A 15932-nucleotide genomic window follows, 5' to 3' on the forward strand; every position below is an offset into this window, starting at 1 on the left:
TAGAGGGTTTGGAGGACCTAAACCATCTGGGAATGTGTTCTTGGTCTCTTCAGTTGTTCTTACATATTTTTTCCTTCCTTAGGCCTCTTGAAGATCTCAAACCTTGCCTTGGAATCAATGAAATATCTTCCAGTTTCTTCTCTCTTCTATTAGAGATCTTGCTGCTAGAGGGGCAAGCTAGCCTTCCCATGGTAAGAGTTTTGGAAAGGTCAGATGTACATTAGAGTTTTCAAATTGTAGAAGACTGGCAGTGTTCAGCTGGAGAGGAATTCCAGGTTCCTCTCAGAGTTCTGCAGCTCACTTGCTCTGTGACTTGTAGATAGATTCTAGCTTGCTCGGGCGAGTCTGCAGGGTTGCTGATGTGGAACAGAACTCTGACTGGCTTCTGCCTTTGTGTTCCCTTAGCTGGAGGAACGGGTTTTGGATTGGCAGTCCTCTCCAGCCAGCTCCCTCAATAGCTGGTTCTCTGCGGCCCCCAACTGGGCAGAGTTGGTGTTACCAGCTCTGCAGTATCTTGCTGGGGAAAGTCGGGGTAAGATACTTTTTTCCTTAGGGTCAAGTATCCTCCCCCATTTAATTCCTTTTCCTGTAAACCGCAACATTCCTGGTTAAAGCCCTGTGGTTTCACCTACTGCTGTGCCGTGGGGGTCTCCACTGTCCTGATCCACTATGAAACATTCAGAAGTTCTCTTGGGACTCGGGGATCGCAGTTATTCGGAGTTTTGCGCTCTTTCTGACCTGTGCCGCTCGTTCATGTGATCCATTTCTTGGCAGCCGTACCTTCCAGTTTCTCTCCGTTTGTTGAATTCAAAGAGAAAACGCAGCAGTGGAAATTGCTGGGTGAGTAATTCATTCTGCTCCTCATAGCAGTGGGTTTTCATCCTTTCCCATCCCTGCTCAGCTGCTTTTGCCTTCCAGTCCATACAGCCCAATAGGATGTTGAGAACAGCAGTATTAAGCCTTACTTTGTTCAGTAAAAGAAGCAAAATATCTGTAAAAAAAAAAATCCTTTGTGACTCTTTTGGTATCTCAGGGTCTAAGTTTCACCCCTCCTCTGGATTTTGGCTCCCCCAAGTTGGGGTGGATGGATGGCCTTTCTAGGACAATGCACTCTGGTGTTGGCTGGGTTTATATCTGTGGGGCTCTTTTACAGTAGGACCCATAGTCATATTAATTGCACCTGTTCTTGTAGATTAACCTGCAATAGTGTAACTATTTTTCTTTCCTAACAGTGGGCTTTGCTATTGAGGATAACGTGCAACAGGATGTCAGACAGCCCTGAATACACTATTTCCAAGTAGCAGGATTGTTTTTTTCTTTTTTAAATTTATAAAGTCCCACTTACTAAGTTTTAGTATCATGTATCTGAAGCACTTTGATGACTTTTACCAATGATGGTGATCAGAGGAAAATTCCATGTTGATTTCCTACTGAAACTCACTAACCTTTCTCTTTACCCCCTAGAGTGATCTATGAAGGGAAAGAAGGAGAGAAGATTTTAAGTGCAGTAGATTAATTTATTCCTTAAAATGTTTATTTGGCTTTTAGATGTCAGGGATTGTGTTAGGTGCCAGAGTATATAATGAACAAATATTCATTCACATGAAAAAACAAACATTTACATTCTGTGAGGGGAAAGTACTAGAAAGATGGAAGTTTATGACAAGGTGTTGGTGTATTCTGCAGAGTTGGGAGGACCTTCCTGAGGAAGGAACATTTCAGCAGAGATGTTAATGATGCCTGGGAGGGAGGGAGGCAGACTGAGGGGAAGAGCTTTCCATGTGGGGGAAACAGTATGGGTCAGCTAGGGAAGATTGGATGCGAGAAAATCACACAGGCCTACGTATAGATGATGAGAATCTGGGGGCGAGGAGAGAGAATGGACAAATTGAGAAGTTGTAGGTGGTTAAAGCCATACGACTTGGTTATGACTGGCTGTGGGGAGTAAAGGGAGAGTGCTGTCAAGCATCACTTCCAGATTTGTGCCTTGTGGTGAAGCTGCCATTCATTGTGGTAGGCGGCTGTGGAGGGTGAGGGTGGAGATCCTGAGTTTAGTTTTGGACGTGCTGAGTGTGAGCTGCCTTCAAGATGTTAAAGTGTCGATGTTGAGTAGGCAGCGTGGGTGAGAGGGAGTAGAGAGTGTGGGTTTAGAATCCAGATGGGAGAGTCAGGGCAGGGAGTTGTTGGCATATCTACAGTAGTCAAACCCAGAGGCGAAGTGAAGAGAAATGAGAACCTTTGACGAGGCTTTGAGAAGCTCCAAGACAGGGCAGGCTGAGCAGGAGAGCATCCTCCCCAAGGATACTTGGGGGGAAACCATGAAATAGTTGGATCTTGGAAGCCAGGGAAGGACCCAGTCAGGAATTGGGGAGTAGTCATTAGCCTTGATCATCCTAAAAGGTTCAGTAAGATAAAGCGCATGGATTCGAGGGCATGGAAGAGCTGGTGAATTTCTTATAAGAGTGATTCCTTATCAGGATGACGGGCATCAAGGACAGTGGGGGCTGAAGGCAACCTGTGATTGCTGACTGTGTTGCTCTTTCCGACTCTGTCAGCCTACTAGTGGCTGGAAGTCAGCCTGGAAGAGGACCTATGCCCGGGGTGGTAAACCTTATAGGACCAGCTAATAAGGATTTTAAGCTTGTGGACCTGATAAGACAGGTGGCCAGTTTGCTGACCCGTATGTAATGTACCCCTTGGAAATCTGCAGGTGCTACCAGTCAGGGCCCCCTTTTCTATAGTCAGTTAAATATTGACCATCATACCTCTGGTTAAAGAGACGATGAATCTAAACACCTTCTTAGAGGCTTAACAGGGAAGGGGATGATAGTAAGAGGGACTTGTAGCCAAGAAAGGCATTTTTTTCAATGAGAGAAACTCTGAGTCTAAGTGTTGATGTGAAGAGTACAGTGGAGAGAGGGAGATTGAAAATGCAGAAGAGAAGGGGGAATTCACCATGAAAACGCCTGAGAAAGAGGGAAAGGGATTGGCCTCGGTCGACAGGAGAGAGTGCAGTTCTTACTGTGGGGGCAGGTGGTGGACACCCAGCAGTCAGCTGGCGGGCTGTGTTTTTAAATGTTCCCAGGTGATGATTCTGTGGATAGGGCTGGGGTTGAGGAACATTGCATTAGACATGTGGAGGATGGAGGAGTTTCAGGTAATGACAGAGTCCATTTGTGACTGTGGGAGTGAGTGGCTGGAATGCAGTGGAGGGAGGTCGTGTGGACAGAAAGAACCACAAGGTTTGCATATTGGCCATACTGCCCATCTGGATGTGCTAGTTGCCCAGTGTGCTGGCAGGAAGTGTCATGGTAAGAGGCCAGGTGAGCCAGTGCTCTGTGAGAAATGACTAGGTCAGTAGCTGCAAGAAGCAGGGGGCAGGGTGGAACAGGTGGGTGGGTGATGGTAAGAGTCTTGGGGACCAGGCCTTTGTTTTATTTTGATTTTCCAGAAGAGCTGGGGAAAGGTAGTCCGGAAGCAGTGATGGGATGGAAGGAGGAACTTGTGCAGAAGGGCGTGGTTGTGAGAGGACAGGCCGCCAGTACTCCCCAAGGTAGACTGTGGAGAAGCAGACTTCACATCCAATAAGGATGTGGAGGGAGTGATTGAGAAGGGGATTAGGCTGTGGGGAAATGGACTATGAAGGAGCAATTCTAGAAGGCAGAGGAGTAGGGGAGTCTTCCCAGGATGAGAAAGTGCAGTACTTTTCGGGGACAGTGGGACTGTGCCTGACGATGGAGAGCATGTTTTGAGTCCTCAGAAGTGTCATCTCAGCTGCTTTGAGAAGGGTAGGCCCTGGGGGGCTGCATTCTTCCCACAAGCACACCCAACTGCTGGTGGTCTCTGTGGCTTCTAGCCTGGGCAGGAGACATAGGGACTGTCCTGTGATGGGTGCTTCCGTAGGAGACCGAACAAAGTAGTAGGGGAGGAGGGCACAGAGGGACGTGCTTATTTCTCTAGGTGGGTCAAGGGGGTCAAGCTTTTCTCCTGCCAGAGGGCCTGCTCATTGCTGTACGAGTTGGTAGAATGCTTCTGTTGCCCCACTATGAGAAGAAGCCTTTTCTGACCCCACAAAGATAGGAAAACTTGCCTAGGGTAAGCTCTCATGATATTTTTTGTGATACCTTTCACTTTGAGATTTTATTAACATGTATTCTTTTCTCACTTGACTATAAACTCTGTGAGAACAGAGACTGAGTTCACTGAGTAACCCCGCCTCTCATGCAGTGTGTGGCACGTGGTGGCTGCTCAGCAAATCCCTGGGAAATGAGCAGTTCACTCAGGAAGCATCAGAAGTGTTGGTCCAGGCAGACAGAGAATGGAAGGCAATACAGGCTGAGGGGATAGTAAGTGCAAAGGACCATTACACCATAGGTTCTGATGGGTTCTTTCTCTGGCATAGATACAGCAAGTAAGAAGAAAGTGGGATTCTGAGTAATACCTTAGATTGTTCTATTATTATTGTTGTTGTTGTTATTTGCCTTTTTAATTTTTTGATAGGCCAGGCCCAAGATAATGAAAAGGAATTAGCTGCACTCTTCCAGCTATGGCTGGAAACCAAAGACCAGGCTTTCTGTAAGGTACGGTTTTTAAGAAATAACCAGACTTTTCCTATTGGATTTCTAGAGCCCTTAAATTAGCCAAAATTCTTTAATGTGTTTACCTGTCAATGTTTCTTCTTTCTCCAGCAAGAGAATGAAGACAGCTCAGATGCCACAACACCTGTTCCTCGGGTGTGAGTATAATACTTTAATGGGGGGTGGTAGTCCATGAAATTATAGTTTAAGGTCCTGCCATGGTTTTGATGATATTTCTTAGTATGTTAGAATGTAGTGAACTAGGTGTCCCCTGATTCTGACCTGCCTTAACATACCTGAGAAGGGTAACGTGCTCCTATCAGTAAGAATGGCTTTCCGAGCAAAGGATTCTGAACTGGAGAGAGGATTGCATAGTAGATGCTCTGAAGAGCTTGTGATCCACCTTGTCGGAGGGCGTAGTCCTTTCCCTGAATTCTCCTTCAGTTCCCATTTGAGAGAGATATGATCTTTCTTATTCTACCTATGAAGAAATTGAGGCATGAGGTTAAATGACCTGCTTAAGGTTAGTGATAGGACCTCATCTAGAATTTAGGCCTCTTGGCTCTAATCATGAGCTCTTGATATCACATCGTTGTCATGTGATTGTTTCTAGTCTGATGTGGTCCTTTTTGTCCTCCCCCCACCCACACCCCACCAAGCTTTGTAGAGATACAGTTGACATACAGTATTGTGTAAGTTTGAAGTATAGAACGTGTTGAATTGATACATGTGTATATTATGTATCGATTACCGTAATATTAGTCATATTCATTATGTTACATAATCATCAGTTCATTTTAGTGGTGAGAACATTTAAGATCTCTGTTAGCAACTTTTAAGTGTATGAAACAGTATTGATAACTGTAGTCATTTTGCTGTAGGTCAGATCCCCAGAATGGACTTGTGTTCTAACTGGAAGTTTATACCCTTTGACCAACCTCTCCCCATTTCCCATTTCACCCATCCACCATTCCTTGATAATGGCCATTCTCCTGTTTCTGTGAGTTCAGCTTTTTTTAGATTCAACATATGTGAGGTCATAACAGTATTTGTCGTCTCTGACTTATTTCACTTAGCATAATGCCTTGAAGACCATCCATATTGTTGCAAATAGCAGGAGTTCCTTCTTTTTTACGGCTGCATAATATTCTGTCTTATGGAGTATTATATACCACATTTTCTGTGCCTATTCATCCACTGATAGGCAGTTGGGTTGTTTTTGTGTGTAGCTATTGTAAATAATGCTGTGATGAACATAAAGGTGCACATACCTTTTCAAGATCGTGATTTCATTTCCTTCAGAAGTACACCCGGAAGTAGGATTGCTGAACCATGTGATAGTTCTAGTTTTTTTTTTTTAACCTAACTTTTTGAGGAATGTCCATATGCTTTCTGTGTAGTGGCTAAAGCAATTTACATTCCTGCCAGCAGTGCACAATGGTTCTCTGTTCCCTGCATCCTTCCTAATGCTTATTTCTTATCTTTTTGGTAATAGCTGTTCAAACACGTGTGAGGTGGTATCTCATTGTGGTTATGATTTGCAAATATTTCCTCCCATTTGGTAGGTTGCTTTTTCATTTTGTTTTTTTCCTTTGCAGTGCACAAGATTTTGATTGAAATAGTCTTACTTGTATATTTTTATTTTTATTGCTTGTGTTTTTGTATCATGTCTAAAAAATTGTTGCTTAGACCAGTGTCTGGGAAGCCTCTTTCATATGTTTTCTTCTAGGAGTTTTACAGTGTTAGGTGTTATGTTTAAGTCTTTAATCCATTTTGAGTTAATTTTTGTGAGTGGTATAGGGTAGGGTTCCAAATTCAGTCTTCCCATGTGGCTCTCCAGTTTTCCCAACACCATTTACTGAAGAGAGTGTCCTTTCCTTACTGAGTATTCTTGGCTCCATTGTCAGATATGGAGCCAATAGTTTGACTATATACACAATGGTTTGTTTCTGGTCTTTTGATTCTGTTCCATCGGCTTATGTGTCTTCTTTTATGCCAGTGCTGTACTGTACTATTTTGACTATTATAACTTTGTAATAAAGTTTGAAATCAGCAAATGTGATGCTTCCCAGGATTGTGGTGGCTATTTGGGGTTATTTGTGGTTCCATATAAATTTTAGGATTTTTTTTTTCTATTTCTATGAAAAATGGTATTGGGCTTTTAATAGAGATTACATTGAATCTATAGGTGATTTGAGGTAATTGGACTTTTTATTTATTTTTTCTTATTTAAAGATTGATTTAGAGAAGAGCATTGGGGAGGGGGAAAGGGAGAGAAAGTCCCAAGCAGATTCCCTGCTGAGCGCAGAGCCCAGATCAGAGCTCTTACCATGATCCTGAGATCATGATATGAGTCAAAACCGAGTCAGATTCTCAACCAACTGTGCCACCCAAGTGCCCCCGTAATACAGACTTTTTTTTTTTTTTTTAAAGATTTTATTTATTTACCTGACAGAGATCACAAGTAGTCAGAGAGGCAGGCAGAGAGAATGGGGGAAGCAGGCTCCCGGCTGAGCAGAGAGCCCGATGCGGGGCCTGATCCCAGGGCCCTGAGATCATGACCTGAGCTGAAGGCAGAGGCTTAACCCACTGAGCCACCCACGCACCCCAATATAGACGTTTTAACAATATTTTTCTGGTCCATGAACATAGGCAATCTTTTTGTTTATTTGTGTGTGTGTTTTTCAGTTTCTTTAATCAGATTCTTGTACTTTTCAGTGTACAGATCTTTCTCCTCTTCTGTTAAATTTATTTCCAAGGGGGCGCCTGGGTGGCTCAGTGGGTTGAGCTGCTGCCTTTGGCTCGGGTCATGATCTCAAGGTCCTGGGGTTGAGCCCCGCGTCGGGCTCTCCGCTCAGCAGGGACCCTGCTTCCTTCTCTTTCTCTGCCTACCTCTCTGCCTGCTTGTGATCTCTCTCTGTCAAATAAATAAATAAAATCTTTAAAAAAAATTTATTTCTAAGTATTTTATTGCTTTGATGCTGTGGTGCGGTTCTATAGGGCCCTGAGCACCAGCAGAGAGGGCCAGCCTGAATATGGCAGAACTGTTGTCTTACATAACAGTGGTGTAGAACTCAGTTTCTCGTGGGAGCAGAAAAACTGTTCTTGTCCTGTTACAAATTTGAAGTCCTTTGTTCCTCTAAAGCTTAATTTTTTTGTTGCTATTAGGTGGGGTTTACTTAGCAACAGTACTGAAAACAGGTAAAAATATCAGCCTCTTTCTCACCTACCTAATAACTTTCTGGATTTCTAAGACTCAGGTAATTTTTGGAAATATAGGAGTTACTTGGTAGGGTCTGGAAAGTGGACTTTTTGGCCTTTGCAGGAACAGAATACTAATGAAGGGAAATTTTTTTCATGGTGCAAAGGACTGGTTCTGGGTACTGGAGAAGGGGTGATGGATACAGAATTCTTTATGTTCCAGAAGAACTGACTATGTGGTGCGGCCCAGCACGGGGGAAGAGAAACGAGTTTTTCAGGAGCAGGTAAGGGATTGCTAGTATCCACTGAAAATCGTTTCATCTGTGGGACCATGCAGAGAAAGCTCTGAGCCTAGCTCTCCTTGAGTCCATATTCTTAGAGGAAACTCACACCCTTAACCTTAGATCTTCTCCTGGTTGAGATTGTTTGCTGGGGTGGAATTGGTGTGAAGAAAACAAATGATTTTGTTTTCAAAACAAATGTTTTGTTGGGCTTTTGTTCCAGAAGGCAGAATACCTCTATATTTCTCTCTCTGTCCCTTTGCTAGTGAGCTCTTTGGAAATCATCCTTTTCCCACTATGTTTGGCTCAGTATTCCTAGTGCAATAACCTGTTTCCTTGTTTTAGTCTCTCCAGGTCAACCCCTTATTGTGTGAAAGTGTCAGAACCCCACTAATAGTGACTTAGCAGCCCTGTCTCTTTTCTCTTGGTAGGAGCGCTACAGATACAGCCAACCTCATAAGGCATTCACCTTTCGCATGCATGGCTTCGAGTCTGTAGTGGGGCCTGTGAAGGGTGTTTTTGACAAGGAGACCTCACTCAACAAGGCTCGGGAGCACTCCCTGCTACGCTCTGACCGGCCTGCCTATGTCACCATCCTGTCTCTTGGTATGTGCCATTTGTCTCTTTTTTTTGTTTTTGTTTTAAGATTTTATTTATTTATTTGACAGACAGAGATCCCAAGTAGGCAGAGAGGTGGGAAGAGAGAGAGGAGGAAGCAGAGAGCCTGATGCGGGGCTCGATCCCAGGACCCTGGGATCATGACTTGAGCCGAAGGCAGAGGATTTAAACCTCTGAGCCACCCGGCGCCCCTGTGCCATTTGTCTCTTGTCAGGGATCCCTTCTTTCTGTAATCAGCTGTCTCCCCTGCCAACTCCCAAGAAGGGCTTTGAGGGTCAGATAAGTTTTAGGAGGCCTTGGAGTTTGGGACACGAAGAGGGAATTCTGTCCCCAGAGATCGATGTGAGAATCCGTGATTCTCCCCTGAAGTCTAGGCTCACATTTATTTTCCATGTGGAAATTTTTCACAGGCCAGCTAAATAGTTAAGTTTGGGAATTTGCTATCTCTAGACTGTTTTAAAGATGAGGTTTTTAATTTTTTTTTATGCCGTGAAGCTTTTTGGTGGTCTGGTAAATCCTACAGACTCCACCTCAGGATTTGGTCTTTATTTTTTTTTTTTTTTTAAAGATTTTATTTATTTATTTGACAGACAGAGATCACAAGTAGGCAGAGAAGCAGGCAGAGAGAGAGAGGAAGGGAAGCAGGCTCCCCGCCGAGCAGAGAACCTGATGCGGGGCTCGATCCCAGGACCCTGAGACCATGACCTGAGCCGAAGGCAGAGGCTTAACCCACTGAGCCACTCAGGCGCCCCAGGATTTGGTCTTTAAATGCATAAAATGAAATGCATAGAGTTACTAAAGAAAATGGTCCTGTTAAAATATTTATCAAAATGTTAAATTAATGATGCAGAAATATGTATGTTTTTATTACGATATTAAATGACAGCCCTCAGCAGCAGGTCTTTTATCTCCTATAATTTCCAAATAGTGTTGGGTGGAAATGATGCTGTGATGTGATAATGAAAATACCTGATTTCTGATCCTATCACTGCCAACATAAGATTTGTTACCTTTGCTCATAATTGAAGGAAATGCTATATTTCAGTCAGATGTGGAAAATTTTTTCCCACCTGAATTTACGGACTTTAGTTTTGGCTGAACATATGAAGGGTGTAGGATACTGTCCCCTTATTACTGTCATAGTAGGTGATAATGCCGAGTCTGACTAAGGCTGAGGCACTCCTCAGTGAGCTGCTCCCCATGAGAGCAGGTTAGAGGACAGTGCTCTGCAGTGACAGCCATGCTTGACTCTTGGACTTTCCATTTTCTGATGCCATCAGTTCGAGATGCTGCGGCCCGGCTGCCTAATGGGGAAGGTACCCGGGCAGAGATCTGTGAGCTGCTCAAGGACTCCCAGTTTCTCGCCCCAGATGTCACCAGCACCCAGGTAGGATGGAAAAGAGGTGGTGTTTGTTTTGTTTCAGAACGGATTTGAGAAAACTTACAAGGAAACATAAAATGTCATAGTTTTTTTTTGTTTTTTAATTGAATGAAGAAAAGGAAAGGAAGAGGTCCTGAGAAAGGGGAACAGTGATGACCTAAGACCCTGTGGAGCACAGATTTCACTCGCACTTCCCTTCAGCTTCTATGGCTTCTTTGTTCCCCGCTCCTTCGGGGAGCAGCTCAGTCTCTCAGGAATCTTGGAGTGTTGCTAGGTGCTGCAGTGAGCCATCGGCAGTATGGCCAGCAGGCAGGAGAGGGTCTGTTTGTCACCTGCAGCTTAACACCTGGCGATTTGCCTCTGGTGTCTGAGTCTGATGGGTCCCTTTCCCTTTGCTCTGGTTCTCAGGTGAACACAGTGGTGAGTGGAGCGCTGGATCGGCTGCATTATGAGAAAGACCCGTGTGTGAAATATGACATCGGGCGAAAGCTGTGGATCTACCTGCATCGAGACCGGAGTGAGGAGGAGTTCGGTGCGTTGAGGCCCCGAGCAGAATAGGGGTGCTTTTGGCTTCCTGCCCCAGGGCCATGACACTTCCCAGTGACATTCAGGCAGGACCTTGCCCGCTGGGGAGGCCACCAGCCAGGGCTTGGCTCCTAATGAAGGCACCCTGCTTACTGTGCTGAGGCTTACCACTCTTGTTTACAGAGCGGATTCACCAAGCACAAGCTGCTGCAGCTAAAGCGCGGAAAGCCCTTCAGCAAAAACCCAAGCCCCCATCCAAGGTGGTAAGTGACCTCTGAGGGCAATTGCCTTAGGGGTGTCGTGGTGGGTGGCAGTGAGGCCTGCCTTGAACCGCAGTGCCGTGCCATCCTTTGGTGACTTTGGTTAAACTGCACCCACATTTCTCCTCTGCCTGTAGAAATCTGGTAGCAAGGAGAGTTCACTGAAGGTCCTCAGCAGTGGTCCCTCTGAGCAGAGCCAGATGAGCCTCAGTGACTCTAGCATGCCACCCACCCCGGTCACACCTGTGACCCCCACCACTCCAGCTCTGCCTGCCACTCCAATCTCCCCTCCACCTGTGTCATCAGTGAACAAAAGTGGCCCTACTACTATCTCAGAACCAGCTAAATCTAGCTCAGGGTAAGGTCCTCCATTTTTTCCTCCAGCTTTCTCCCTCTAAAGGCCTTTTGGATGTGTGGCTTCAGTTGTTTGGTTTTTGTCATGTTCCCTTCCACCCCCCTCATTTCCCCATCTCCTTGCAGTGTTCTTCTGGTTTCTTCACCGACAATGCCACAGCTAGGAACAATGCTTTCCCCGGCTGCCAGCCAGACTCCACCAAGTTCTCAGGCCCCTGCCCGTGTCGTGAGCCACTCTGGCCCAGCTGGACTGCCCCAGGTACGGGTGGTGGCCCAGCCGGGCCTTCCCACTGTGCCTCAGCAGTCCACAGGGCAGACCCAGACGCTGCCCCAGATGCCGGCCGGACCACAGATTCGTGCTCCAGCCAGCGCTCCACAGACCAAAGTCGTGCCCCAGGTAAACAGGGACAGCAAGCCTGGACCCTGCCATGGTCTCATGAGTTCAGTGGGCAGGCTGGGGAGGGACCAAGAAGCCTGACGCAGCAGCTCATTTAATATTCACAGCTGAGTAAGCATGACTAGTAAGTTGTGTTTTACATGGTGGGAATCAGAATTTCGGAGCAGTTGAGTGATTTACCCAGGATTGTAATGTCAGGACACTTGTGGAAGTGGGATGTGTTTCTAAATCTCAGGCTCCTTCCATTTGCCTTTTATCTGGTCATGCCACTAACTAGTCGGGTAATTTTAGAGAAGAGTCTTACTCCTGCCTCAGTTTCCTTTACCCTAAAAGTGGTATAATATTTGTTCTCATTGTTTAGGAATAAAATGGGAGGTTCAGCGTGAAAGCTTTCTGAAAATTAAGATGCTCCACACATATACAAGAACTTTACAGTGTCCACTTATGAGTGTAGCAAGCCTTAAGCAGTGGTAGAGTACATGTGCTCTTAGAGGGACACTTCTGGCTGGGGGCATGCTGGGGGCAGCTTGGTGGGCTGGGCTGCATTTCGGTGTCTTATCAAGCTCTTGGTCTCACACTTGAACCAGACAGTTATGGCTACTGTTCCAGTCAAAGCCCAGACTGCGGCAGCCACTGTGCAGCGTCCTGGCCCCGGGCAGACGGGGCTCACGATGACCAGTCTCCCTGCCACAGCCAACCCCGCGAGCAAGCCAGCCACGAGTTCTCCCGGCAGCTCCGCTCCAAGTGCTTCCACGGCTGCTGTCATTCAGAATGTCACAGGACAGAACATCATCAAGCAGGTTGGTGGAAATCTCTGGGTGGATTCGACGCCTTTGTCCTAAAGCAGGACCATTGGAGATCTTAATGATTTGTAATCTTTGATCTTTAGCTCACGGGTATTTCAAGGGTAAGTTCCCTGATGCAGTCTTTTAGATGCCAAAGATTTCTTCTATTTCTTTTCCGTATAATTTAGCAGTTAGTAGTTTCTGGATTCAGAGTAGATGTTTCATGAATTTATTTAATGACAATCTTGTGGTATAACATATACTTTTTTGGTGTTTTTGCTTATCTCTGATAACAGTAGGATACATTTGTACTTTCCTGCTTGTGAATGTGCAAGGATGATCATTGAATTTTTGAACAATTGGTAAATAGGGGGGCACTTGGCTGACTCAGTCAGTGGAGCATGTGACTCTTGATCTCAGGGTTGTGAGTTTGGGTCCCATGCTGGGTGCAGAGATTATTTAAAAATAGAATATTTTTTTTTTAAATCACAAAAATCCCCAAAGAATTATTAGGCATAGTAGCAGTGATGTGCTTTTCAGGTGCCTGCACTGTGCTTTTATAGGTACTGTGTAATTTAATCCTCATAATGCCATGGGATAGATGCTTTTATTATCCTTCTTTTATACATGAAGAAATGGAGTCATCTAATGGTAAAATAATGTCATTGTTTTCATTGACCAAATATTTATTGAGTGCTTTTTTTGTGCCAGGCACAGTCCAGACTATTGGGGATGTAGTGGTGTATTCCAGAAACCGAATCCCTGCCTTTTTGGAACTTATCTTCCCATAGAGCTAGGGGACAGAGCTGCTTCCGGGACAGGTGTAATAGCTAAGGAGAGCAGTAAACGGGGAGGGGTAGAGAGTGACAGTGTGCCATTTTAGCTAAGGCCATCTGTGCAGGCCTGAGGGGATGGCATTTGGAAGAGGGACGAAATGAGGTTAGAGTGTGCCATATTTGGATTATCTGGCAGCAGCATTCTAGGCACCAGATGAAGTAAATGAAAGTGCAGGGAATCTGTTGTTTTCACGTCATACGCTTGAGGAGCAACGGGAAAGCCATTGTGTGTGAAACTTAGTAAGCAGGTGTGAAAGCGTTCGAAGGGGGTTGCTTGAGAAGTTGGCTGTGGTTAAATCACATCACACTTTGATTTTAATTTTAACGTGGGGAGCCACTGAAAGATCGTGGGCCAGAATAAGTTGATTGGTTTATGTTTAAAAAGCTCTCTGGCTGCTGCGTAGGATGGGCTTCAGGGGACATGGAAGCAGGGAGACTGGGAGGTAGTCGAGGCAGTCCAGGAAGATGGTGCTGGCTTGTGTGCATCATCATTGGAGGTTGGAGAGGTGCTGGGATTCTGGATATATGGTTGGCGGTTGAGCTTGTGTGATTCTCCGGTGGGCAGATTAGGGGGGTCTGTTGAAAGAAGGGATTTGAGTGTGTCCCACAGCTTCGGGCTTGAGTGATTAGGTAGACTGTGATATCATCTCCCAAGCTTGCAAACACTGAGGTGCGGATACTGGAATTCAGACCTGGAGAACAGTGTGTTTATGAAGTCAGCACCTGTGTCGGCTGTTGAAGTGTGAGAGACGTGAGGCTGCAGGCGGATCACACTCTGCTTGCTTGACTGGCCACCAGTGGATTGGTGGCTGTTTGGGAATGGGTTCAAGAGAGAATGTAAGGTGAGGAAGTAGAGACAAGGAATATTGGCAATTTTTCAGCAATTCTGTTTCTGAAGAGAGCAGAGAAGTGGGGCTGGGAGAGGGGACGGCATGTGGAGTAAAGGAAGGTCTGTTGCTTCGTGGGTTGAGAAATGTTAGAGCATCTTTGCATACTGATGAAATGCAACGTAGAGAAGGTCCTTGAGGCTAGAAGAGTTCATGTGTTACACATGGGATATTGACCTTAGATAGGAGTTGGTGTAGGAATCCAGGAAGTCTGGCTCCAAAGCCCATGCTATGAACCACTGGTGCCATTGTCTGCTCTTGAAATTAAAGGTCATCATAACTGTAAATAAAAGACATTTTTGAAACAGTTGGGGAAATGCAAATATATATTACTAGATAGTATTTATAGATGGTTTTAGTAGTTGGGTGTGTTGGGGTGGGGGCTGTGGCCTAATATGTGATCTGTCTTGGAAAACATTCTGTGTGCACTTAAGAACATGTATTCTGCTCTTTGGGGATGGAATGTTCCATATGTGTGTTAAACCCATCTGGTCTAATGTGTAGGTGATTTTTTTTACTTTAAAAAAAAAGTCCTTTTCTAGGTTAGAAGTGTGTACAGAAGTATTGATCAGTAAAATGATATAGTGGTTTACTTTAAAATATTCCAGCTCCTCTCTCCACCCCCCCCCAAAAAAGGAAAAGTGGGGCAGATAAAACAAGATTGGCAAAGTGATCACTTTGAAGCTGGGTACATGGATTTGTTACACACCATTCTCTGCTTTTGTAAACATCCACCAGTTTTCATAACAAAAAGTTAGAAAAATATCTGAAGCACACACCCCCAGGAAATGGAGATTTGTCTCATTACTCTGCACAAGCAGCTTAGCACTGCGGATCCCCTTGTCAGTGCTCTTTCTTTCCTATCCAGGTGGCCATCACTGGGCAGCTCGGTGTGAAGCCCCAGACGGGCAACAGCATTCCACTCACAGCCACTAACTTCCATATCCAGGGTAAGGATGTCTTGCGTCTGCCGCCCTCTTCCATCACCACAGATGCCAAAGGCCAGACGGTTCTGCGAATCACTCCGGACATGATGGCCACACTGGCCAAGTCCCAGGTCACAACAGTCAAATTGACCCAGGACCTCTTTGGGACAGGAAGCGGCACTGCAGGCAAAGGCATTTCTGCTACCTTACACGTCACTTCCAATCCGGTCCATGCCACAGAGAGTCCTGCCAAGGCCAGTTCAGCTAGTGCCCCTGCGTCCACTCCGACAGGTACCACCGTGGTTAAAGTGACTCCTGACCTCAAGCCAACAGAAGCCTCAAGTTCAGCTTTCCGCTTGATGCCAGCACTTGGTGTGAGTGTGGCAGACCAGAAGGCGAAAAACACGGTGGCTTCTTCAGAAGCAAAACCAGCTGCCACGATCCGCATCGTGCAGGGCCTGGGAGTGATGCCCCCCAAAGCAGGCCAGACCATCACAGTTGCGACCCATGCCAAGCAAGGGTCCTCAGTGGCCAGTGGGTCTGGAACTGTCCATACTTCAGCGGTGTCCTTGCCCAGTATGAATGCTGCTGTGTCCAAGACTGTGGCCGTGGCTTCTGGGGCTGCCAGCACGCCCATCAGCATCGGGACGGGAGCCTCTGCAGTGCGGCAGGTCCCTGTCAGCACCACGGTGGTTTCCACATCCCAGGCTGTGAGTAACACGGGGAAGAATAGCACTTCTCCTTAGGGAGCTTCTCTTTTTAGGAACGGAAAGTACACCCGCTCTCTATTGCTTCGTTTGACCCAAACAGGCTTACTTCCTAGTAGGCTTATTTAAGCCTACTAGCTAGCCTACTAGCCTAGCTTTTTTTCAAAACAAATTTATGAAGTAGTGTATGTGTTCGC

At 45.8% G+C, this 15932-nt stretch overlaps 1 protein-coding gene across 2 annotated transcripts in view; it reads left to right on the forward strand.

Moving 5' to 3' along the window:
• The window catches only part of NFRKB (nuclear factor related to kappaB binding protein), a 43864-nt gene that overhangs the window by 19180 nt on the left and 8752 nt on the right, over positions 1-15932 (forward strand). For both annotated transcript variants that reach the window (XM_059413856.1, XM_059413865.1), the window contains exons 11-24: positions 83-191; positions 406-532; positions 775-840; positions 4501-4580; positions 4689-4735; positions 8002-8062; positions 8491-8665; positions 9958-10064; positions 10467-10590; positions 10767-10846; positions 10981-11201; positions 11324-11594; positions 12182-12394; positions 14971-15738. In XM_059413856.1, the coding sequence (XP_059269839.1) occupies positions 83-191; positions 406-532; positions 775-840; positions 4501-4580; positions 4689-4735; positions 8002-8062; positions 8491-8665; positions 9958-10064; positions 10467-10590; positions 10767-10846; positions 10981-11201; positions 11324-11594; positions 12182-12394; positions 14971-15738 (2449 nt within the window). The remainder of the gene's footprint in view (positions 1-82; positions 192-405; positions 533-774; positions 841-4500; positions 4581-4688; positions 4736-8001; positions 8063-8490; positions 8666-9957; positions 10065-10466; positions 10591-10766; positions 10847-10980; positions 11202-11323; positions 11595-12181; positions 12395-14970; positions 15739-15932) is intronic.

Source organism: Mustela nigripes, chromosome 1 (assembly GCF_022355385.1).
Source record: "Mustela nigripes isolate SB6536 chromosome 1, MUSNIG.SB6536, whole genome shotgun sequence".
NCBI lineage: Eukaryota > Metazoa > Chordata > Mammalia > Carnivora > Mustelidae > Mustela > Mustela nigripes.